Below are 25,870 nucleotides of genomic sequence, written 5' to 3'. Positions count from 1 at the left end.
GCCATGCACAAAACTTAAGTCCAAATGGATCAAAGACCTCAACATAAATCCAGCCACACTGAACCTCTTAGAAGAGAAAGTGGGTGGTACCCTTGAAAGAATTGGTACAGGAGACAGCTTCCTGAACATAACACCAGTAGCACAGACAGTGAGATCAACAATTAATAAATGGGACCTACTGAAACTGAGAAGCTTCTGTAAGGCAAAGGACACAGTCAGCAAGACAAAAAGGCAGCCCACAGAATGGGAAAAAATATTCACTAATCCCACATCTGACAGAGGGTTGATCTCCAAAATTTACAAAGAACTCAAGAAGCAAGTCTCCAAAACAGCAAAGGACCCAATTAAGAAGTGGGCTGCAGAACTAAATAGAGAGTTTTCAATAGAGGAGTCTAAAATGGCTGAGAGGCACTTGAGAAAGTGCTCAACATCCTTAGCCATCCGGGAAATGCAAATCAAAGCAACTCTGAGATACCATCTCACTCCTGTCAGAATGGCTAAAATCAAAAACACCAATGACAATTTATGCTGGAGAGGATGTGGTGAAAGGGGGACACTCCTCCATTGCTGGTGGGAGTGCCAACTGGTTCAGCCACTTTGGAAAGCAGTATGGAGATTCCTCAGAAAAATGGGAATAAACCTACCACAAGACCCAGCAACTGCACTCTTAGGCATATATCCAAAAGATGCCCATTCATATAACAAAGATGTCTGTTCCACTATGTTCATAGCAGCTTTATTTGTAATAGCCAGAACTTGGAAGCAACCTAGATGTCCCTCACCCGAAGAATGGATAGAGAAAATGTGGTACATCTACACAATGGAGTACTATTCAGCAGAAAAAAATAATGGAATCATGAGATTCGCAGGCAAATGGATGACACTAGAAGAAACCATCCTGAGTGAGGTAACCCAGTCACAAAAAGAGAAACATGGCATGTACTCTCTCATATATGGATTTTAGACATAGATCTGGGGAGTGCCAGCCTACAATCCTATTGCCAGAGAGTCTGGGAAACAGAAACTTCATTTACTGGCTGGTTAAGTACTGAGCTGAACTCAAGAAAGCCAGTATCAGAGAGGGAGGACTGATGATCAAAGGGATTAAGACTGGGCTGGTTGAACCCCCAGAAACAGCTGACCAGACAAAGGTTAACTCTTGAATCCCAGGCATCAGCCTGGGAATCCAGCATGGGACTGATCAAGACCCCCTGAATCTGGGTGTCAGTGAGGAGGCCTAGGTAATCTATTGAGCCTTGGACAGCAGATCAGTACCCATCCCAAGTATACACACGGTCTCTGGACTCCCATAGAACAATGTGAGGTGCACTCTCACCCTGAACTCTTGGGGAAGGGTCTAGGCCCTGCCCTATATGAAATGACAGACTATGGACACCCCCATGGAGGGCCTCACCCTCCCTGGGGGAATGAGGGGATAACGGGGGGGGGATGGGGGGAGGGCACAGGAGGAGGGGAGGGAAAGGGAGAGGGACCTCGTACTGACTTGTGAAGCAACCTTGTTTCTTATCTAAATTTAAAATGGAAAATAAAAAAAATATTAATATAAAAAAAAAAAAAAAAAAAAAAAAAAAAGAATTTTCCCTATGATAAATGTTAAAATACAGTATAATAAGCTCAAAGGTACAAAGAATATTAATATGTAACGGCTTCCAGTTTTACAAATACTATGCGCATACATACAAAAAAAATTAAGTTCCTTATTCTTCTATCTTAAACATGAAAATTTACAAGTAAATATACGTACCGTGGAAGCCAGCATTGACCCTCCAAACCAGACTGCATACCGTTGCATGTGATGTGTAATAACTTGTACATCAATGGGCTTAGGCTAAAAAGTAACATAGTAATATCATTTCAACAGTAAATTCAAGCAACAATTTATCAGTTATGCTTAAATTTGCAAACACACAAATGATAATTATGAAGTCCAAGTGACATGAATGAATGAATGAATGAATGAAGATTATCTACAGACTGAAGTAGAACCCTGAGGAAGAAGCAGGATGGAACAGCAGGAGTGAGGATCACACTTCCCAGCATACACATCATAGTATAGTTATTCACAGAAGCTTCTTTATACAGCTCTACAAGAAAAGAGTTGAGAGACCCCAGACACAAATGATAAGTGTTAAAGAAACAGAAATGATGCTGTTTTGTTTTTAATGGCTGAGTAATACTCCACTGTGTAAATATATATTTTCTTTATCCATTCCTCAGTTGAGGGTCATGTAAGTTGTTTGCAGTTTCTGGCTATTATGAATTAAGCTGCTATGAATATAGTTGAGCAATTACCTTGCTTTGATCTTACAGTCTGTATACATGTATTGAATTATTACACTATACCCCATAAACATGTATAATTAAATACTAAACATACAATCAAATACATAAAAGGAGACATGCATGGAGCAAACCAGGGCAAATAGAAAAAAATTTACATGAACTATACTTCTGGCATTTACCTCAGCTACAACTATTTCAAGAAAACAACAATGGAGTTAAGGCTGCTGGTTGAAAGTCTGATGAAAAACAGGATGGCTCCATAGTCTGAAAGGCTTCCTCTAAGGTCTATACATGGCAGATGCAAAGTTAACAACCACACAGAGAAACTGGTAGGAACCACTCCAGCCAAGTGTTAAAGTCAGTAGGCAGGACAATTCACATCATACATCCTCTGATAAAATGCAATAACTGACATCACATTGCTTCTGTGATGTGACTGCCAAACCACAAACTATACCCACCCAATGGGAGAACTCTAAACAAACCCAAACCAAGACAAAGTGTAGAAAATACACAGCCTATGTTCTTCAAGTATGCTAAGGCCAGAAAACACCAAATGACCACTGAATCCTAGAGGACCTTAACTGGAGTTTGTCCGGTCATCAGGACAGCTCAGTGGTTAAAATGCACTTGTTGTCAATCTGAGTTTGCCTGCAGTACCCACATAGTAAAAGGATAAAAATCAACTCATGTAAGTTATCCTCTTATCTCAACATGTGTAAGTGCATACACACAGGTGCATACACATGCATGCATGTATGCACTCATGCACACACAGCCAATATAGATAATTGTCAAAATTATTGTTTTTTTTTAAGTGTACGTTCCTTGATTGGATAATATATTGTTTTGCTTTGAATTTTATTCGGTTTTCTTCTTAATAGACAGGTCATTCTTGAGTCAACTGGTGAAATCTCCTTCAGGTCAGCAGCCACAAAGTGTATAATCAATGTACGAATTCCCAAAATCCAGAATTTAAACCTTTTCTTTAAGAGTTTATTATTTGTGTGTATGTGCTCCATGGTCCACCTGAAGAGGTCAGAGGATAACACTGTGAAACTGGTTCTCTCCTTTTACCTTTCCATGAAGTTACTGGGCTTGTACCACAAGCATCTGATCTGTACCAGCCAGGTCATCTCACCAGGCCCTACTCCACAGATTCTTGATCTATGCCCGTGAAAAACAAGTCAGCCTTCTGTACAGTGGAGGGGTAAATGTGTGGCAGCAGAACTGGTTGGTTGAAGAGTAAAACAAACATAAAAACCTATTGCATAAGCAGTTTGCTTGAGCTGTGAAGTCATGCCATTACTCCATAAAGTTCAAAACAGATCAAAGTACCAAAAGACAGAGTTTATGGCATGAGTCTACGGACAGAAATAATGTCCCAGCAGAGCACTGCTAAGTTCATCCTCCTGTTCTCAGGGAGAAGCCCGCAAACATTCTTGTTCTGTCTACATAACCAAGGGACCCTCAACCTTCTCAGACAACAGTTGAGAAAACCAACCTTCAATCTACCACCACTCAGCTCCTCGCTTAACTTCAGCCGGGCGTCTACGGTTCTTTTCAAATCTCTTTGCAAACGACGTCCAAAATCCCTGAACATGGTTGAACCACCAGAGAGGACAATGTTCTGTGTTGACAGAAAAAACAAAAACAATTATGACCTTTATTTTAAAAGACAATCTAAAGACAAATATACAAGGAATTCAATTGTGTCCTTTTTAATACATGATTTTCTAATATTCAACGATGAATAAAAATAAAGGTTTTAAAGTCAGGCAGTGGTGGCACACGCCTTTAATTCCAGCACTCGGGAGGCAGAGGCAGGCGGATCTCTGTGAGTTGGAGGCTGGGCTGGACCAACAGCCTCCAAAACAATACAGAGAAACCCTGTCTCGTAAATACCAAAAAAAAAAAAAAAAAAAAGGTTTTAAAATATGCTAGTAAATATTATGAAAAGAAAACTTAAAATTAACTCCAGTTTTTGCTGTGAACACTAACCTTGTAGAGAGGACGCCTGACATCAATGGGGCAGTTCTGAATGACTTCATCTACAACTTCTGAGATAGGCTGAGTAAAATCTGGATTAGCAAACTGAAAGATAAGTAAATTTTATACATGAGTTATGGGATTGTTATTGATTTAAATATTACAGCAACAAAAGGTTGAAGTACTGATGGGGGATGATCTGTATATATGTTTCTCTTATTGGTTAATGAATAAAAAATAACTGACTGGCCAGTAGAGGCAGGAAGATAGGCAGGACTAGGAGACAAGGAGAATTCTGGGGAGAGGAGGCAAAGAGGGGACGCCAGAGGAGACACCATGTAGCTATGGGCAAGATAGGATGCACTAGCTTTCTCTGGTAAGATAAGGCCATGTAGAAATATACAAATTAATAGTTATGGGTTGATAATTAAAGGAGAGCTAGCCTTAAGTAAGAAGCCCTAGCCTTTGGAAATAGTTTTATGATTAATATAGCGTCTGTGCATTTATTTGGGGTTAATTGGCTGTAGGACCGGGCTGGAAAGAAACTCCAGTTACAAACTAGCCAGTTCAACAGGACCCTAGTCTTCAAAAGAGGATAGAATTTCATCTGACTTCTATCCTTCTACTGAGGCTACAAGTCAGAAGAAATTCAATTAAAATAATGTACACACTAGAGGAAAGAGCATGTAAAGCCTACCTCTACTATGAGAGAGTAAAAATCAGAGTAACTGCTAAGAGAATCAGAATTACCATCTGAAAAACAAGCAAAGCTAACACAGATTCAAAATTGCATATTAGTGCCTCGGCTCCTTCAAAAGTTCCCAAAGGGAACTCTGATCTGTGTACTTATGTAAAACAGCTTCACTCCAGTGGAAAATATAGCTCAACAACTTGTGGCTCTTCCAGAGAACCTGGAATCTGTTCCCAGAACATTCATGATGGCTCCAACTCCCCCTTTAATTCCAGTTTCAGGGGATCCAATGCCCTCTTCTGACCTCCACAGGTCATTAGGCACAAATACATAAATAGAAATGTCTACAAAAAGGTGAAAACAATCACCAGTAATGGTGAAATAGATGCCACATGCCCTATCATTAGATTTTGCATCTGCAAACTTGCCTGTGTGAAGACCTGACTTGCAACCTTCATGCCACAGGTAACACTTTGAATTCAAGTGTGCACATTCTGGTTGAAGCTAAACAGACTGATACTTTGTCTTGCTTAGCTGTCAAACTGTAAACACATGTCCTTTTCACAGTCATTGAGTGTCATTTTTTTTTCCACATTGTGGTTGGTAACCTTGCTGTTTAGAAAGGCACAGTGCCAGAGTGTAGTCCACATGTGTCTAGGAAAAAGGTTGGGGCAGACAGATGGACAGACGGACAGACTTTTCAACAAAGTACCAGTTAAGCAGCATCCTTCAGACATGGACAACAGTGTGGATGGTGTTTAGTTCAAACAGAAGCACACACAGACCAGGGGTATGCATAGATAGTATGATGAAACATGACCAGGAGCTGACAGAAACCTAACCTTTGTCTTCCCTTAAGAATACTAGCTCAGTCTTCAGTAGTTTGTTCTCAAGAACTTTATCAACAGACGAAGAACAAAAAGTCAATGATGTATTCATGATACACCACAGCCAAAATACAGCCATTTCAAAAGCAAACAAACATGCCTCATGTTTTACCTGGGAAGTAGACTCCCACACTGCACTACAGGAAAATGGAACACAAAGCTCAGATCTAGATGTCGTTTAAAGACAAGCTCACACACAGGCAGAGGCTGACTAACTGAAACAAACCTAAACAGAACTCCAAATGTTACTGTCACAATCACATTTGTGACTGCAGGCATCTTTCCTGACTTTAGACAGCATGTGCTCTGAAGAGTCTACAGCTCTTAAAGCTTTAATGAGCCCATGGTAATACTTTAACCTCAGAACATGGCATTGACTTTAGTTAACACACACACACACACACACACACACACACACACACACACACACACACACACACACACCACAAAAATCCTTAATTTCCCCAAATCTAGACAGAGAACAGTTTGACAAAAAACAAAACAACCTTTTTTTTGGCACTGATTTCTAGAAAATCTACTGTTAAGGCGAAACTAGTAAAGTCTCTTCATTGTCCTTTGTCCTCTTCAATATTTACCTTTCCCATAATCTTACTCAACTTATCTGCCACACTGTAAGCAAAAGGCCAGAGCACAGCTGTCTCTGCATCCTTTTTACTATAGTCACCGCTCCTCACTTCTGATTTTACCAACCCAGGTTCTTGCTATGAAGCCTAGGCTGGCCTAGAGTTTAGGGTCAGCCTTCTTTCTACCTTAACCTACAGAGTGTTGGGTTTACATGTATGCACTACTACATCCAGTTTTTAGTTTTTAAATATGGAATGCACAAAAGCAAAACTTCTCAAAACCTTTAAATTCCTATACTCTTGTGTACACAAAGAAATTCTAATACAGAAAGAAATGAAGGTGAAGTTGGGCCTATATGTTGGAGAACATCAGGGGCTATTACTGCACTACAGAACCCCAAATGAAAATCAGTAGAGTGGCCCAGTGGTTAATGTTGTGTGCTGTACTTGCAGAGGACCTGAGTTCAGTTGCCACTATGCTGGGTAACTTTAACTGCCTCTAACTAGCTCCAGGAAGATCCAACCCTCCGGTCTTGGCAGGTACCTCCATGCAAGTGCACCAACATGCATCCATAAACATATTTTAAAAAATTAAATATTTGGAACTGGAGAGAAAGCTCAGCAACTAAGAGCACAGGCTGTTCTTCCAGAGGACCAGGTTCAATTCCCAGCACCAACATACATGGCGGTTCACAACCATCCAAGATTTTAGTTCTAGGTGATTCAATGCCCTCTTCTGTTCTCAGCGAACAGAAAATGGTACACAGACATACATGTAAGCAAAATACCCATGTACATAAATAACAGTAATTAAGAAAAATAAAATGAGATTAATATTCAATAAAGCAGCAAAAAGTGAATTATTTTATAAAGAACAACGAAACATTAAAGAGGTTAATAATAAATTACTACAATTCCTTAATACTTTAATTAACTCAACAGTAACTACCCAAAGCTAATACTCAGCCCTTCCTTCAGCTCTGTTCTGCGAGTCAGTCCTAGTTCTAACTGTTCCTTGGTAAGGTCTCAGCAGCACACAGCTGTTAAGAACACTCTAAGGGGCTATTAAAGTAGGATTACTTAGGTGGACTGAATATATCAAATAAATACAACATCCCATATATTTCTTATACTTAGAAATATATTCATCAATTTAAAATATAAAATGGCTTAGAGTCCTTCTAAAAGAAACCAGTTCTTTCTGGTATTCAAAAGGAGGTGTGCTTTAAACACCCGCCACGAGGCTCAGGGATCTAGAGAAGGAAGAGGCTGAAAGATCACAGAAGCCAGCGGTGGTAACTCCAAGCTAACATTGTCCTCTGGACACAACAGGAGTGATACACACAAACCCAGGGACTCTCACAGGCTCACACTAGACAACATGCAGCAGTGAGAGGAGTAAGCAGACACAACCTCCCACCCATTTGTAAGAAAGTATTTGCAACCAGTACCTGCTGGAAAAAAAATCAGTTTTATCCCATGGAGTGCCACTGGGTATCAACCCTACTTCAGGGCAGGCCCCACACCCAGGAGGCCAACAAAAACTGACTTCAGACTTCATTTTATGGTGCACATTTTGTCTTACTGATTTTTCTTTTTTCTTTCTTTCCTTTTTTTTTTTTTTTTTTAAAGAGCGAGCGAGCCTGCTCCAGCATAAAGCTGGGTGGGTAGGAAGCTTGGGGGAGGATCTGGGAAGAATCTGGGAAGGGGAAAGAATTATGATCAAAATACATTGTAAGAAAAAAACAATAAAAACCCAAAATAAACTTTCTTGGATCTTTCACATATTGTAACTTAGTGTTCAAATCTTGGATAAGTTAAATAATCATTCATCCAGTCCAAATTTTAAAAATAATGAATGAGCCGGGCGTGGTGGTGCACGTCTTTAATCCCAGCACTCGGGAGGCAGAGGCAGGTAGGTCTCTGTGAGTTCGAGGCCAGCCCGGTCTACAGAGTGAGTTCCAGGACAGCCTCCAAAACAATACAGAGAAACCCTGTCTTGAAAAACCAAATAAATAAATAAATAAATAAAATAATGAATGAATACTTCAAATGTCAGAGAAACAAGGACACAGAAGTATCTATAAGGAACATCAAAATTCACTTGGGAAGTGACACACTTTCTAGCACACACACACACACACACCAGTGAACTAACTAAATACGCATTTAATTTTCTCCGTGCAAACTAAAACCATTGGTAAAGAGAAATTTTAAAGTCAAAACTTAAAACAACACAAAGACAAGGCCGTGCAGGCCTTCCCCTACATTTAAGTCACCAGTGACAAATGAGAATGTAACTGTTTGATAATAATGTGGACCTCTCCCGTATGAATTAACCACAGTTGGGATCTTAAAAATTGAGGTAGGAAGTAAGGACACAGAGTTTCAGTCAACCCCAATTCTTCTCCATAGGAGTCCATCAAATGTGTTCTCCTCATCAAGACTTCTGCCTAATCTATTCTTAAGAATAGAACATTCTTCAGAGAACAGCTTCAGGAGCTATTTTTGCCCTATCTAAAAGTAATGAAGGCACACAGAGGGGTGTCGAAGTCCTAAATGAAGCTCACAGACTACTGATCGCTGCCTTCGTTCCTTCCTTTCTCCTGTTACTGCAAACCTTTACCCTCCATGCAGGAGCCTTTCTGGAAATGTAACAAGCTTTCTTCTCCTCTGCTTTATTAGAAAGTCTAGGAACAAACAATCTTTACCTGAAAAAAACTGGACAGTATGATTGAAATTATGATTGAAAAAGACACAACATAAGGAAAGGTATCCAACACAAGAGAAAAGGGAAGAGGCAATGGGAACCTCCAGACTGAAAGAGAAGGATATGGGACTCTACAGAAAGTCTACAAGGTTTATACTGAGTCAGCCCACAATCCAGAAATTTAAATTCACAAAAAATTATGTATTTGCATATCCCGAGAAGAGACTTGTTAAGCTAGCAGAGAGTTCAGAGACAATTTCCTAATAATCACATTTAAACCAAGCAAATGAGTTGTTAATGACCACATGGTCAACAGGGCACAGGACTGAGTTGGACACAGGGCAAGCACATGACTCAAGCAGACAGAAGCACTGTGACTTGACTCAAGTGTAACAAGTATCAGGGTACAAAGGGACAACGGGAGGAGAGAAGAGGCAGCTATTTTCCACAGCTCAAAGTCAATTCAAAAGTGAACTAAGGGGGATATCAAGGCTGCAAATCTCTGGAACTCAGATGTTCAGATGTTTGGTTTGCTTTGCTTTTGGGGCGTGTGGAACAAGAAGTCTCTCTGTGGAGCCCAAGATGGCCTCAACTCAAGATTCTCTTGCCTTAGCTTCTGGAGTGATGAATTACAGAACTGCAGCCCCATGCAGAGCTAAGGAAATGTGTATGTATTCAGTCTCATGTGCTCTGACCTCACTATTTATTCTGACAACTCAACATCTCACTTGAAAGATCCAAGTTACCTAAGTTATAAATTCTTCATATTCTTATCCCTCTCATATCTAAGCAAAATTACTAAATCTTAAGACCTCCATTTTCCTTCACTCCTTTCTCACGACATAAGATATTTATTTACTTGAAACACTGAAGCGAACTCACATGCTTCCAACCTGGTTCCTAACATTGTTCTGTTGGAAAACTACCTTTTTTATATGTAACATGGAAAGCTGTCATTTCCATGTTACATTTCCACATACTATGCTCTCTGTTCCTATACCCTCAACACATATGCCCATCTGTTAAAGCAACTACTTATTTAAACTCTCTAAACTCAAAAAGAATAAGATTAAATAATCTTTCAGCTTTTCAAAATCCAATGCTTAATCTGAGACCATGAAAGTCATAGCCAATAATAAGTTGGAAAAAAGTAATTATCAAAACTAATTGTTCTTGCTGCTGTATAAGCACAGCAGGCACTGAATATTAAAAGAGTCAATTCCTAATACCTAGTTACCTGAAGAATTTATATTATTTTTAAGACAGTCTTTATGTTCCTTAGATTCCACAGATCAGAGACTATCCTACTAGCTATGACAATAATTGAAGTCTGCACACGGTCATTTTATAGGAGATGCGGGCTTTCTGGAATCTTTCCCAAGGGTTAAGTCATTACAAACTGGAAAGGCTATCCTCTGCCCTGTTCTTCCATGACATGAGACATACAGACGAAAGAAGTAGGATAACAGATAAGGCTGTTTTACCAGGAGCTGCTTCTCAGGGGTAGGGGTAGGTTATGCCAGAAATCATTTTATGGTGCGTTAGGACACTAAAGAAAGTTTCTGAGATAGATTCTCTCTACATAATTTCTTCTACATAATTCGAAGCAATTCCATTTAAAAACAAACAAAACCAACGACCACCAAGTGTTACCTCTGGGTGGAAAAAGATCTCCGGTCCCAGGAATCTCTCGTAGCCAACGTCAATGGAGAACTCTTTCTTTGAGATTGCGTTGATTCCGGTGTACTGTTTGATCCACTTTGACCCATCAGTGTCATACTTGTTAAACTCTTTTACTAAATCTGGGCAGACATAACTATAGCGTTCCTTAAAAGCAAATAAAGAAACAAAAGTAATTGTTTCCCCTTGTTTTAGGTAAAGCTTAAAAAAAAAAAAAGAAAATGAAGAACATTTTCATTAAATATAATAAGGTAATCTTGATAGGTGAAAATTTAATATTAGAATAGCATATTGTATAGTACAAATGAATGGCTCATCCATACATAGTTTCTGACTCCATCAATACAACTAAAATATGAAAGTCTAGACTTGGTCTTAACTATTTTAATGCTATTTTCTGAAAACATTCATTAAAGTCTTCACCATCTACTATGTCTGTAACAGAACAAAATGTTCTAAAAAAGAAAAATGAAAAAATACATGCAAATAAAAAAGAATATACCTACAAAACCAGATTCTTTATGCCTATTTGAGCAAAACTAATTCTCATTAAGGTAATGAATACAGAAGTAGAGAAATGTGAGCTACTCCGCTTTATCTGCAAGACTGAATTAGTATGTGATGATCTCTGGCTGTGTCCCACTGTTTCTATCTCTCTGGCAATTTTGAATAAATATTCAATTTCCTGTAACTTTGCACATCCAACTCTCTTCCCAAGGAAGCTGAAGACATTATCACAGATAACAAAAAGATATAAAGGCTTTCATGTGGCATCATGATGATGCACACCTTTTATCCCAGCACTGGGCAGGCAGAATCAGGAGGATCTTCTGTGAGTTGGAAGCCTGCCAGGGCCAGCAGTATTCCCTGGAATACATTAAAATTCCTAGTGGATTTCTTTGTTTTAATGTTATAGATTACACAAAGAAGTTGAAAATAACAGTGTTCGTATCAATTTTTTCATATTTAGTAGTTTGGGTTGTTTGTTTTTGAACAGTCTCTATCTGTATATTATTAGCTGTCTTAGAACTTGCTATGTGAACCATGTTGTCCTCAAACTCACAGAGATCTGTCTGCCTTTGTCTCCCAAGTGCCAAGATTAAAGGTATGACCCACCATGCATGGCTCTACGTGTTTAGTTTTTAGGTTACCAACTTGAGAAGAAGTGGAAAACATTTAGTAGTTTAATACATAGGAAGTAGTCAAAGCAAGCCACCTCCACAAATGTCATGCAAAGAGATGCAAATAAATAAGTTATTTTTGCAAAAGGAGTTTTACATGTTCAAAGCAGGAGAGCTACAGAATTTTTGGTTTTGTGGATAAATGACAAAGTCAAAAGCAATGCCAAAAGAGTAAGAAAAATATTTTGACTACATACATGAAACACGGATACAATAAAGAATACATATAGTCAAAAACATAACCAAATACCTCATATACACATCACAGATTATGTCCATGTTCTACATCACTTGTGTAACACACTGCATCTTACTACAGAGTTCAACAAGTCAGTTACAACAAAACAACTATAGTAACAGAAAACTGTTAGGATTAAAAAAAGGACTTCGGCCAGGTGGTAGTGGCCCATGCCTTTTTAAACACAGCACTCGGAAAGCAGAGGCAGGCAGATCTCTGAGTTCAAGGCCAGGCTTGTCTACAGAGCAAGTTCCAAGAAAGCCAAGGCTACACAGAGAAACCTTATCTCAAAAAACCAAAATAAATATGAAAGAATGAATGAATCTCTGTTTTTAATAAAAGGAACTAGCACAAAAATTTATGTCTAAATACGCTTCTGCTGGCCCTCTCAATGTGAACATGGAGAGAATACGCAAAAGGCAGGTGACCATTTATCTGTGAAAATAACATTGAGAAGTCAACTTAGAGGAATCTCTTTGGCTGAGAGGACTTGGGTCAGAAGAATTCTTGCCATCACAATCACATTAGCATGTGACTAATTTCCAGCTGAATCATGCTGCTACCTCTTACCTTCACTGCTTTTGCAGTTTCCAAGGACTGTTCGGGAGGGATTCCTACTTCTCGGTCTCGCAGCAGTTGCTGAATAAAGTATGTTATATCTCTTCCTGCAATTGGAATGTGTTTAATACAGCTGCCGATGACATACCCTTCAGCCTGTGTGCAAAGGGACAGCTGTCAACTTTACTGTTCTAAGAATGTGGGGAAAAGCACTTGCTTTGAAGCCTGAAAACCTGGATTGAATCCCTGTAACTAACCCACATAAGGGTAGAAGGAGAAAACCAACTCCATTCACATACCTTGGCACAAGCATGCCCTACCCCACTGTCATATAATATTTTTAAATTATATTTCTAAAAATTAATTGATCAAAAATTAAGATCCATTTCTCAGCCAGATGTGGCAAGCATGTCTAAAATCCCAGCATCGGAAAGGCTGGGGCAGGATTCAGGGTGTCTTCCTCAAGACAGTGTTTCTGATTAAACCAGAAACTCGCTGTTTTCAGCTAGGCCATTGAGTTCTTGAGACTACCCTCTGCTTCTCACTGCTGTGATTATACACATACAGCTCTGTCCTGCTTTTTATAATGGTGTTAGGGACCTGAACAAAAAGTCTTCATACTTACAAAACAAACCTTCTTACCCATCAACTCATCACCAGCCCCACAACAGTTATTTCAGATATACCACTAAGAAAGAAAAAGGAACTATCGAGCAAAGCTATTAAATTCTAGGCACATCCTAATAAGATATTAAAGATACCCAAAGGCTAAATAAAAGGTGATATATCCATACAGTGAAATATGACTTGGCATATATAGAAGTAGCATACATGCTATGCTATACATGGATGATCTTAAAAACATTAGCCTAAGTAAATATAGCCTAGATGGCTCAGAGGTTAAGAGCACTGCTTACTCTTCCAGAAGTCCTGAGTTCAATTCCCAGCAACCACATGGTGGCTCACAATCTAAGTGAGATCTGATGCCCTCTTCTGGCGAGCTGACATATGTGTAGGCAGAACACTGTGTACATAATAAATAAATCTTTAAAATATATATCCTGTCACAAAGACCTGAGTACGAAGTTGCTGGACAGGCCAACTATTCACACAGACAATCTGTGGTTGGCAGGTGTAATGTATACCATACCTGGAAGATGTCATGTACTATTTGGGCTCACTGACAACTTTCCCTTCTATGTGCTCTTATCTTCACGGTCCATGATGCCAGCTAAGATTCTCAGCATAGATTATTCTGCCACTTTCCTAGATCTTTAAGTGAAGATCAAATCTGAGGTTGATCATGTTATATTGTGTGAGGTTCACAATACTGTCGTCAGCTCTGTGACCTTCATCAGTTACAAACCTAACTGTGACTATGATAGGGAACTGGCTTTGTCTCCTTTCAGAACTGTTGATGCTCTTAAGACCCTTGGCTCTTACAATTCTTAAGATCCTCATGAGGTCCATAATGGTAGCTCAGGAAGATGGCAGAAAGAGCTTCACAGTCTTGTAAAGGCTGTCATTAATGCCTATCATTTACTTCTAGGTGTACTATTTCACATTCTCTAGCAATTTTTCTGCTCTTACCACAGGAATGACATGAGTGACTCCATCTCCACTGTCTATTACTGTACCCGTCAGTGTCCTCTCTCCTACTTGTCTTGAGGTCCAGGATGCAGCTAAGGCAAGAACAGCCTAGAAAAAAATAAGACAGACAAAAATAAACTGTTAAGAGTTACTAGGGACTCAAGTCTATAGAAGTAACCTATAATGACGTTGCATATGTTCTACAGTTCAATGAGAGAAGTTCATGGGTCTCCTATTACATTCAGGCCACTAAGAAAGTTCAGAGTTTAGTATGATCACTCTCTTCCTAAAGCCATAATCAAGGCTGACAGAAATGCATAACATGGTAGCACTACCTTATCCAAACTTATATATAATTACTCAGACTGCCACAAAGTACCAAAGTTTCCAATCAGCATGAGTCATTACTCCTAAGAACTCAAAAACTCTAAGTTCCCAATGCAATCAGCAGTTAGCACTGTACAATAAGTACCTTAACTGAAAAGGCCACACATACTTCTAGACACTGAGTTAACTCGAGAGCCAATGACATGCAACACCATTTTTGCCTACCAACAATCTTGTCATGGCCAATAGAAAGCAATTCCTTCCTTAAAAAAAAAAATCCTTGCAAACTAAGAATATCGTTTTTATAAAAAGCTAACTTCTTACAATCAAAACATATTAGTAACTAAAAATAGATGATAAAACTTGACTTTGTCCACTTGCAATGTAATACCTAAAAGGAACCAAAATAGGTACTTTGTCTACCATCCTCCTTTTCTTTAAACTCACAACAATCATCTGGCTTAAGACTCCTTAAACTACAGCCATAAGTCACTACACCTGCCTCACCACCCTATTTAAACAACAACAACATTTCCATAATGCAATGATTGCTTACCAACATCCAGTATTTTTAAAGGTTTTACACTGAAAATTTTTGGGAGGGAAGGAGGGAGGACTGTTTGAGACTTAAAGATATCCTTTTTAGGTCAGGTTCAAATCTATCATATAGAGCTAGAAACTGTCTTATGATCATTTCTACAAGCCTTTTATAAACACTTAGGATCCCAAACTAGAATATGTATATATTAATATACTGAGTCACAGAGATCTTACTGACTACTGTACATCAACCAAAAAAGCAGATACTGAACTAGTGGATGAAAAGCCCTGAGGAAATCTGGCAAAGTATAGCACTAAGGAGGCTAGGGCACAAGAATCTTTTCAAGTCCAACGCCACCAGACTACGCTATTGTGGAAGACCCATAGTCTAAAGAAATTAAACAAAATAAAGCAGTCAGAAGTCAGACATGGTAGAACATGCTTGTAATCCAGCAATGAAGGAGGAGGATTGTAACATGTTCAAGACCATCCTAATTAAAATAAGACCCTGTAGAATGGCTGGATGAATGAAGAGATATAGATGGATGGGGTGGGGTATGGGGAGGCATGGAGACAGGGAGGGAATTTTTTGTCTTCTTGTCTATAAATATTATCTCCCTTTCCTAATTGTTTCTAAATTATCAGCTCAAAAGAATATGGTATGATTTGAATTATAGTAAAGCTTCCTGGTAAAAAGAGAGACGCATGGTTTAAGAGTAAATTAAGCCTAGATAAAAGTAAAAGCCAAGCTTAAATAAGGGTATCACTTACCTGCACAGCAATGTACAAGCCTGGAACATTGAAGGACTCAAACATTATTTCAGCAGTATATTCCCTGTTTTCTGGAGTATTCAGTGGAGGTTCAGTCTATCAAATTGAATAATATTTTTAAAAAACAATGTGAGATCATTTGGGAATTTATAGGCAATTTCTGAAGGGAAAATAATTTATAAAGTAATTTAAAGGGCACTAAATTTATAAGTAGGAAAACACAAAGACTATAGGAAAAATACAAAGAATTAAAACAGACCTACATACATGAAAATAATATGTTCTCACTGCTCACTATCTGTATGTTCATTCTACTCTGGTTTGTTTTTTGTTTTTTGTTTTTTGTTTTTTGTTTTTCAAGACAGGGTTTCTCTGTATTGTTTTGGAGGCTGTCCTGGAACTCGCTCTGTAGACCGGGCTGGCCTCGAACTCACAGAGATCCCCTGCCTCTGCCTCCCGAGTGCTGGGATTAAATGCATGCACCACCAACACCCGGCTCATTCTACTTTTGCTTTGACTTTTTTTCTTGTTTGTTTTGTCCCATGCCGACTTGTTTTTATTTTAGTTTTTTAGAAAAGAAAGGGTGTGGATTTGGGTGGGGAAGTCAGGAAGATCTGTGAGGCCATGGGGGGAGGACCATAATTAGAAAAGATTATATAGAAAAAATTATTCTCAATTAAAAAACTGAAGTGTTAAACATCATTTCAAGTCACCAAGAAAATGAAAATTAAAACTAAATCAAGAAGTCAGTACACCTATCATAATAATAACTAAAGTTAAAAAGATTAACACACTAAATACAGTCTAGAATGCAGGAGCAACCCAATTATGAACAGAATTATATGAGAGTAGCCTGGAGTTCTAAACCAGCTAAGTGATTGCAGAGCAAGTTCACATAAGAGATGAGAATAAGTGTCTATAGGGACAAGAATGTTCAAACAGCCAGACTGTCATAGTTGAAAACATTAAACTGCATGCCACAGTTTTACCATAGCACATCCTATATGGTTTTATTTATGCAAAACTCAAATACAGGCAAAAATAATCTCACTTGTAAAAAAATTACAATGAATGAAACAGTAGTTGCCACAAGGGAATGGAGAACATAAATTAACTAGAAAATGCACTGATATTTTACTTATGCTGTTACTTACACAACTGTCAGAACTAATGGTGGACCAACCATCTATACTCATTCACTGCATTGCATACCATTTACTGCATTAAGTATGGTCTACAGCTATTTTTACTCTACAGAAGGCTGAATAGCTGTCATAGAACCCATTATACACTCATTTGGTCTCTTCAGTGTCCAAATGAACTAAAAAGGCAAATTCATTCTGTCTGTCTATCTATCTATCTATCTGGTCCTTTTTCTTTTGTCAAGTGTGGTCTATCACTCACTATCTGTTTTTGTTTTTTGTTTATTTGTTTGGTTTGTTTTGGACAAGCCTGGTCAAAATCCACAGAATTGTTCAGATTTGTGATTTTATAATACACAAAGTTTATAAGAAAAGGAATAACCATACACAAATAATGGACTGTTGGATGATTGGCACACTGTTTAAGCATGAAATGATTTTCTCTAAATGTAACTTATTTTGATGTGATTCAAAAACAAAACAGACTAACAGATGGATAAACAGATGTATGGTAAAACAATTAGGCTAAACATATACTGAAATGTTAATTATTGAACTTAGGTTGTAGGTATATGGATGTCCACAGTAATGTTCTTTCAACTTTACATACAGTCCAGCTACAAATAATATTCACAAAGCACCACAATGAAACACTGAATATTGGATTAGCAAAAACTCATGTTCAAGAATAAAGATGACACAAAAGAAAGTGATTTTTTTGTAGTAAGAAGATATGGGGGGGGAGAAAATGTCCATCTGTTCTACTAGGAAGTTAGTAGTAGTTATCAGACAGTTTTAAAAAACAAATAGGAGAGGCTGGACAGATGACACAGTAGTTAAGAGCATTTACTGATCTAAGAGAGGACCTGGACTCAGTTCCCAGCACACACATGGAAACTCAAAACCCTCTGAACAGCCAGGCGGTGGTGGAGCACGCCTTTAATCCCAGCACTCGGGAGGCAGAGGCAGGCGGATCTCTGTGAGTTCGAGGCCGGGCTGGACCGATAGCCTCCAAAACAATACAGAGAAACCCTGTCTCGTAAAAACCAAAAAAAAAAAAAAAAAAAAAAAAAAATTTAAAACCCTCTGAACTTCAGTTCCAGTGGATCTGGTATTATCTTCTGACCTCTGAAGGCAGATACAGAGTGCATATACACACATGCAGGCAAAGCAATCATACCAAAAAATAAAATTTTTAAAAAACTTTAAAAACCAAGAAACATTATTTTAAAAAGCATTTATTTTTAAAGCTATGACACAAATTGCTTTATAATTTTTTAAAAGTTAAAATATTAACTGATATTTTACTTTTACTGTTAAAAATAATCAATGAGCCGGGCGGTGGTGGCGCACACCTTTAATCCCAGCACTCGGGAGGCAGAGGCAGGCGGATCTCTGTGAGTTTGAGGACCGATAGCCTCCTAAACAATACAGAGAAACCCTGTCTCGTAAAAACCAAAAAAAAAAAAAAAAAAAAAAAAAAATCAATGAACGTGGAGTGGTGGCACATGCCTTTAATCCCAGAACTCAGGAGGCACAGGCAGATGCACCTGCAAGCTCCAGGCCAGCCTGGTCTACAAAGTGAGTTCCAGGCAGCCAGAATGACAGAGAAACACTGTCTTGAAAAACCAAAAGAAAAAAAAAAAAAACTAATGAGGTGGTTATCTAACCTTTATCAAGATACATACTACAAACCTAACATTCATAAAAACAGAGTACCACATGTTTACTTTTTGAAAGAGAGATCATCCACTTTGCACCTTACTTCTAAAGGTAACTATAACAGTTTAAGTCACAAATTGGCAGCTGTAGACTCATGTGCTCAAGCCTTCATTGCCAGCTGACAAGCTCCTTAAGAACAGACTGGATCACAAGGGCTTCAACCTCACCAACTGATTTATTCACTGAATAATGAAGACGACGGATCAACTGTGAAAAGGTGGGGGTCTGGCTAGTCAATCACCAGAGTCCAGACAATGGTCTTGTATCCACCTCACTCTACTCTGAGGTCCACCCCTTTGCTCCATCACTTCCCACAAAGATGCTCTATTTTACCTATTTTATAAGGCACAGGCCCAGAAGCAATGGCACCAAACAACTGTGGATGTAAGCCTCAGACACTATGAGCTGAAACAAAACTCACCTCTCTTACATTATTTTGATAGGGGGGGGTGTTAACATGATTATTTACAGGTCATATCTTAATGATTACATATTAATTATCAAAAGCATTTATGTGATTACTTTAGTGCTTGACCACATTGCTATTTTACCACAGCCTGCAGCCAGATGGTCTTAAGAATGACATAGTTTTATATAACAAAGTCTTTCAGATATGACAACATAATAAATGATAAAGTATGCTTGCTAATGATACCAGAGTCATTAAAATGTTCCTCAAAATTTTCCTAATAGGCTAGGAACTGAGGTACATGCCTGTTAACACAGCATTTAGGAGGGTAAGGCAGAATGATCCTGGGCTTATAAATCCAATCTCAAAAAAGGGGGGTCCCCAATAAATTATAATGTGTACTTACCAAAAGAAAGTAATGGTCTTCAGGCTCTGCCCTTAAATATTTAAAAATCACTTGCTCCATAAACCTTTCCATCAAGTCCCAATCTTCAACTATACCATGGCGGATTGGCCACTATTAAAACAAAAACAAATTAAGTCTTAATGTCAAGAGAACAGACCTATAAATACAAAACCAGAGACTATTATCTCATTAGTAGATATTAGAAAAAGATGTATTTCTTTAGGTGTGATGTTACCACAGGTCATCCTTAGGCTACACATGCTTAAGTAGAAATATTCACACTTACAGAAATTACTTTTACAATGTACATTAAGATGATTGAAAAGGTAAGATGAATATGTCAAAAATGTTAAACTTTATTCCTTAATCTTCAATAATTAGCTCATTAACTAATATCTGTCGTCTATCTAACATAATACACACCTGGTAGCTGGATATGGTGGCACACACTTGCTGTTTTAGCTATTGAGGAGACTGAAGCAGGAGGACTGCTTGAGCTCACAAGTTTGAAAGTACTCTAAGCAACAGTGAGATGTCACCTCAACATAACCATAGTAACAAATCAGCAAATAAAACACTGTTAAATATATAATGGCTGGAATAATAACTAAGCACATAGGATTTAATTTGGAAGGTTATACAGGTTTATACTGAACCAGGGCAACCCACGAGCATGTCTACAAGGTTTTAAATTTTACAAGCATACACAGGTTACACACCACACCATGTGCTAGCCTACGGGTAATTTTCAACATCAGAGTGTGCCAGACTCCTTCATGACAAGGTTTCTTTTGTAAAGTTGAGTTGCCAGCTGTTACTATGATTAAAAAAAAAAAAAACATATAAATGCAGGTGCCTGAGAGTCCAAAAGAGGTGTCTTATCCCTTGCACTGGAGTGACAGGTAGTTGTGAGCAGAGGGCCTTATGTACGAACAGTATGCACTCATAACCACTGACCTACTCTCTAGCCTCACTCTATTCAATCTGTCTTCCAGAGTACTTTCCTCCAACTTTCCCCAAGACCTTGTTACGTGGCCCTTCTTTCAGTTTCCTAAACAAAATTGAGTATGAAATGTCTCTTTCATCTTAATTTGGCAACGTATCCTTTCATCTCTCTCCCATCACAGTCTAACCTCATGAAATAGTACTTCCACTGTTACGTTTTCCTCATCTACCATCCACAAAGCCACATTCATCCAGCTCCACTGTACTTCTACCTCAGCAGACATCTTATTTGATATCCCATGCTACTTATCTGTCCCTCTCCACTCAGGCCTCATTAGTACACCTCTCAGGCTTCTCTCCTGCTGTAGACTCCTAGGTAACAGTATCGCCTCCCAAAGCAACTCATACCCCCCTTATCTCTGTCCTTATCCATCTTGTTTTTAAGCTCCAAAGCCAGCACACTGGACTATCTGGCAGCATGTGAGCTGCCTCACAGGTATTTCAAATATGCTACCTTCAAAATGAAATTTATCCTCTCATCTATACACCACCCCAGTGTTTCTACTTTAATGTCCGGGCTGGAGAGATGGCTCAGAGGTTAAGAGCACTGGCTATTCTACTTTAATGTCCTCTATTTCAGGACTAACTAGGAATACCTTTACCTCCATATCTAGTTACCAACAGTGCTTTGTCAATGCCTTGTTAATCTTTAAATATCCACTTACTTATTCTTCTCAAAAAAAATTAATAAATGAACTTTAACATACTATTGACTCACTTTTAAGATTTCTATGCCAACAATAAAAAAAAACAAGTGGTGGATCATGACAAATAACACAATAAAAATGCAGTCAAGAGACCCAAAACATGGGAAATTTTATTAGACAGCTGCTTTTTCCCATAAGTAAATAGCAACAACAACAACAAATAAAAAAGATAAAATACATGCACAGAAAGAGAAGTTATGGGTCAGAAGACTCATGAAACTTTAACAGCTAAATCCAGTAGAAAATTCTTATTTTAACCATGACCCAAACATTAACCCATTAGGGAACATTTAGACAAATGTATTCAACTCTGACTAAAACAATTCGATGCTGTTAAGAGGCAAGTACTCGTAAGTGACTGACTGAAAAATAATTGGGGACTGGAATAACCAAATAAGATTAGTTACATATTCGTAATTGCCAAATCTGAGTGATAGGCATGTGTGGGGGTCAATATATTTTTCCTTTTTTTTTTTATTAATTTGTTTTATTGTTTTTTTGAGACAGTCTCACTCACTCAGTCCTGATTGGCCTGGAACTTGCTATGGATACCAGGTTGACCTCAAACTCACAAAGATCTTCTGCCTCTGCCTCCCAAGGGCTAGGATTAAAGATGTGTGCTACACCTAACCCTACACTACAACACTTTCTTTATATTCAACCTCTCATCAAGTTCCACAATAATCCTGAAGTACTAACAGCTCCATTACATAAAGAACTAAAATACAGAAAGTCAAGTCCCTGGATGACACTACAGAACTAGAAAGAAACATGACCAAATTTCAGGTGCGAGTAGGCACCCTTATTATTAACACTTTTCATTCAGCATACCTATGAATGCCTGCCCATAGATGGAAGTGGCTTCCATACAGCCCCTAGATTTCAGGAATATGAGCTATACTGCTCCCCATCTTCCTCATACGCCTTCCTTTATATTGGCTTCTCTGTCTGCATATCTCACCTAACTCCTATTTTATTCTTCAAGATTTCACTTAATGATTTATCCTTCAAGGACTGCTAAATCCCCAAAGAGGCTAGCACCTGACTCTTGTGGCACACATCCAGAACAGCTATCCTGTTTCCCTTCTATCAACTTCATACTATCTCATTGGGAGGGAAGCTATTTCATGCTACTTTCTTTTCAGCAAAAGGGAAAACTGCAGTTTTATTTTTACATATGGTGGGGAAGTAATTTCATTTAAAATTACAAAGGAAGGAAAGCCCAAAGGAGGAAATGAATGGTTGGGAGTTACCTTTCATGGAGGCTAGAGTAGTGGCTGTGCACAGAGACACAGGAAGATTCCGAGTGTAGAGATTTGCTCTTAACTAGCCCAACCAGCCACACAATTTCTTTAATCTGTACAATAAACACTACTTGCTTTACTGTCTAAGTTCTATTTCAGTGAACAGACAGATAAAAAAGGGCAGGACAGGAGAGAGAAAACAACATTCCTAGATGTAGCAATGTGGAGAGAGAAAAAAAAAAATCAATCCCCACTGAGGGCCCTGAGAGGCAATGAGCATGGAAAAGTAAACCCATTCACTTCAGCATGTTAAAGTCATGGGGGGAAGGAGAAGTTTTTATGGCTAGGAAGAGAATAGATCCCACCACTCAGAAGCAGGCAAATCTCTGAGTTCAAGGCTGGTCTACATAGCCAGTTCCAGGCAAGACCCTGACTCAAAATGTTAAAGCAAAAGCAAAAACAAAACAAAAAAATGCTGGGAAAGACCATCAAGTCCGTAACAGAGTGAAAGCACAGCACTCTTTCACACATACTGAACCGCTCTTACACACATACCTTTGTTGCATACGTGGGTTTTTCTATTGCTTCATCACCAATGAAGAAGTCTAGGTCATCCACACCTTTCATCACCCTCCTCTGGGCTTGATCACCTACTTTTGCAGACTCTTTGATTGCAATACCTTTGAAAGAAGTAGTAAATCAAACATTTTACATTTTTCATCTCTTCAAATGAAACAAACTTTTAACTTGCCCTTCTTTAATTATAAAGTGTCATTTAGCAACCGCCGGTGGTAGTGGATCATGTCTTTAATCCCAGTTCTTGGAAGGCAGAGGCCGGGGGATCTCTGAGTTCAAGGCCAGCATGGTCTACAAAGCTACAAAGAGAAACCCTGTCCCAAAAAACGGATGGATGGATGGATGGATGGATGGATGGATGGATGGATGGATGGATGGAATATTTAAACAGTTAAACTAATGAATGAAAGTCATAAGAAACCTGTGGAAAAATTCATTTTATACAATGACACCTCAACTTCCTCTCAGGGACAAGGCCTCAAATACAAAACCCCCCAAACAGTGCTACTATGGGACTGTTTCAGCTATGTTTCCAAAAACTATTAAATCTATTTTGATTCTAATTGGGTACACATGTTACCAGGGTCTCACATATGTCAGGTATATACTTCCACCAAGCTACAATGCTAGTCCTTTTAAATTTTTTATTTTTGAGACACAATTTACTAAGCTACCCTGATGTCCTCGAACTTAGAAGCCTCCAGCCTCCACTTCTCAAGGAATGGGTATTGCAATCCTTTGCCACCAACACTTAGCTACATTCTGAATAAAAATAATCCTGGAAGACCAAAGAGATGGCTCAGTGGGTAAAAAAAAAATACTTGTTCTATAAGTCTCATGACCTAAATTCAATCTCCAGAACCCTCATAGTAGAAAAAGAAAACTGACTCATCAGAAAGTAATCTGTTGCACAAATTCTAGTTGATCTTAATGATAAAAACTCAGAATCAGCTATCAGGGTTAATGCTGAAGTTCAGAGACACAAAACAGCCAGCCACTAGAGAAAGAGTTCTCACCTCTACCAATGCTCAGACAGAAAGGCCGACCCTGTCCTCATACTGAATCTCCAGACTGCATCTGTCTCCACCAAACCTCAGACTGCCTCCTACCGCCTTAGTGCCAGGAGTAAAGGTGTGGGATCCCAAGTGCTGAGATCATCTTTGTGTGAGCTATGTTCCTCTAGACTGGATCTGTCTGCCTCTGTCTTCTAAGTGCTGGTATTAAAGGCATGCACCACCACTGCCTGGCCTCTATGGATAACTAGTGTGGCTAGCTTTGCACTTTGCTCTTTAGGAAAGCTTTATTTGTTAGAGCATAAATAAAATATCACCACAGTAATCCTAACTTCTACACATATTACATCAACTGTGAAACCAAACTTACATATATCCACAGAATAATAAACTGAAGGTAAAATTATAACCTTACAAATATAAAGCAGTTCACAACTCCAGCTCTAGGGGTTCAGATGCTCTCCTGTCTCTCCCACAGGCACCCATACAAAAATGGGAAACAGAACCTTCACCCAGTGACTGATCGAAACAGAGGCAGACACCCACAGCTAATCACTGAACTTAACTCTTGGAATCCAGTGACAGAGAGGGAGGACTGATGAGCAAAGGGGTCAAGACTGGGCTTGTTTAACCCACAGAAACAGCTGACCTGAACTAGGGGGAGATCCTGGACCCCAGACTGATGGCTGAGAGGCCAGCATGGGACTGATCCAGACCCCCCCAGAATGTGGGTGTCAGTGAGGAGGCCTAGGCAATCTATGGGGCCTTGGGTAGTATCCTTGGCATACAAATGGACTTTGGGTGCCCATCACACAATGAGGGATGCTCTCTCAGCTTGGACTCTTGTGGGAGGGCCTAGGCCCTGCCCTGAACCAAATGACAGACTCTGGAGATCCCCCATGGAGGGCCTCATCCTCCCTGGGGAACGGAGTGGAGATTGGGTGGGGGGTTGAGACCATATAGTCTTTAAGTTTTAATTTTCTGAATTCAACTTTAACATATAATTATGCAACCGGCCTTAAGTTGATGGAAATCAAAAATACAAAAGTAATGCTGAAGACAAGATATACCTTTACTAGCAAACACACTTCAACCAATCCAAATCTTCTGAAACTGTTATGGTCAGCAGAAAATTAACAAAAGCAAGAAAGAACAAATGTTCCCCAAGACAATGTTACAAGCACAGTATGTTTATAGGACATCAGGAAATAGTGAGGCTGCTGGGTCACCTTTAGGACCACAGCTCTTGATCTTGAAACATTGGCACTTGCAGTGGATGTCTATAGGCTAGGTCTTGCAAATAAATAGTAATCACACCTTTAGCCCAAGTATGGTCACTTTAGCTGAATTACAGGGGCTTGGGTTGTGCTACACACATGTAGCATCAAAATCCTCAAAGCAGGAAACAGTTTAATCATCAACCCACTACTGGGTTTTATTTTGTTTTCCTTAAAGAGGTACTTGGCACATTTGGTAAACAGCTGAAATGAATAGTTAAAGAGATCTGAAAATAAAGTTTCATTTACAACCAGGCAATCATGTTTGTAAATGCCTAATTCTGATACAATAGCATGCTTGATGAGTCATTTTGATAAT

At 38.9% G+C, this 25,870-nt stretch overlaps 1 protein-coding gene across 1 annotated transcript in view; it reads right to left on the bottom strand.

The window, feature by feature from the left end:
• The window catches only part of Actr3 (actin related protein 3), a 51,623-nt gene that overhangs the window by 8,300 nt on the left and 17,453 nt on the right, over positions 1-25,870 (bottom strand). The window contains exons 3-11 of the mRNA XM_040739414.1: positions 23,241-23,365; positions 19,730-19,840; positions 16,051-16,146; positions 14,413-14,520; positions 12,835-12,978; positions 10,819-10,992; positions 4,306-4,398; positions 3,809-3,934; positions 1,766-1,849 (exon numbers count right to left, since the gene is read on the bottom strand). Coding sequence (XP_040595348.1) covers positions 1,766-1,849; positions 3,809-3,934; positions 4,306-4,398; positions 10,819-10,992; positions 12,835-12,978; positions 14,413-14,520; positions 16,051-16,146; positions 19,730-19,840; positions 23,241-23,365 — 1,061 coding nt within the window. The remainder of the gene's footprint in view (positions 1-1,765; positions 1,850-3,808; positions 3,935-4,305; positions 4,399-10,818; positions 10,993-12,834; positions 12,979-14,412; positions 14,521-16,050; positions 16,147-19,729; positions 19,841-23,240; positions 23,366-25,870) is intronic.

The sequence above is a fragment of the Mesocricetus auratus genome, unplaced genomic scaffold (genome assembly GCF_017639785.1).
Source record: "Mesocricetus auratus isolate SY011 unplaced genomic scaffold, BCM_Maur_2.0 Super-Scaffold_100676, whole genome shotgun sequence".
NCBI lineage: Eukaryota > Metazoa > Chordata > Mammalia > Rodentia > Cricetidae > Mesocricetus > Mesocricetus auratus.
This window is presented reverse-complemented; position numbering and strand designations above follow the sequence as displayed.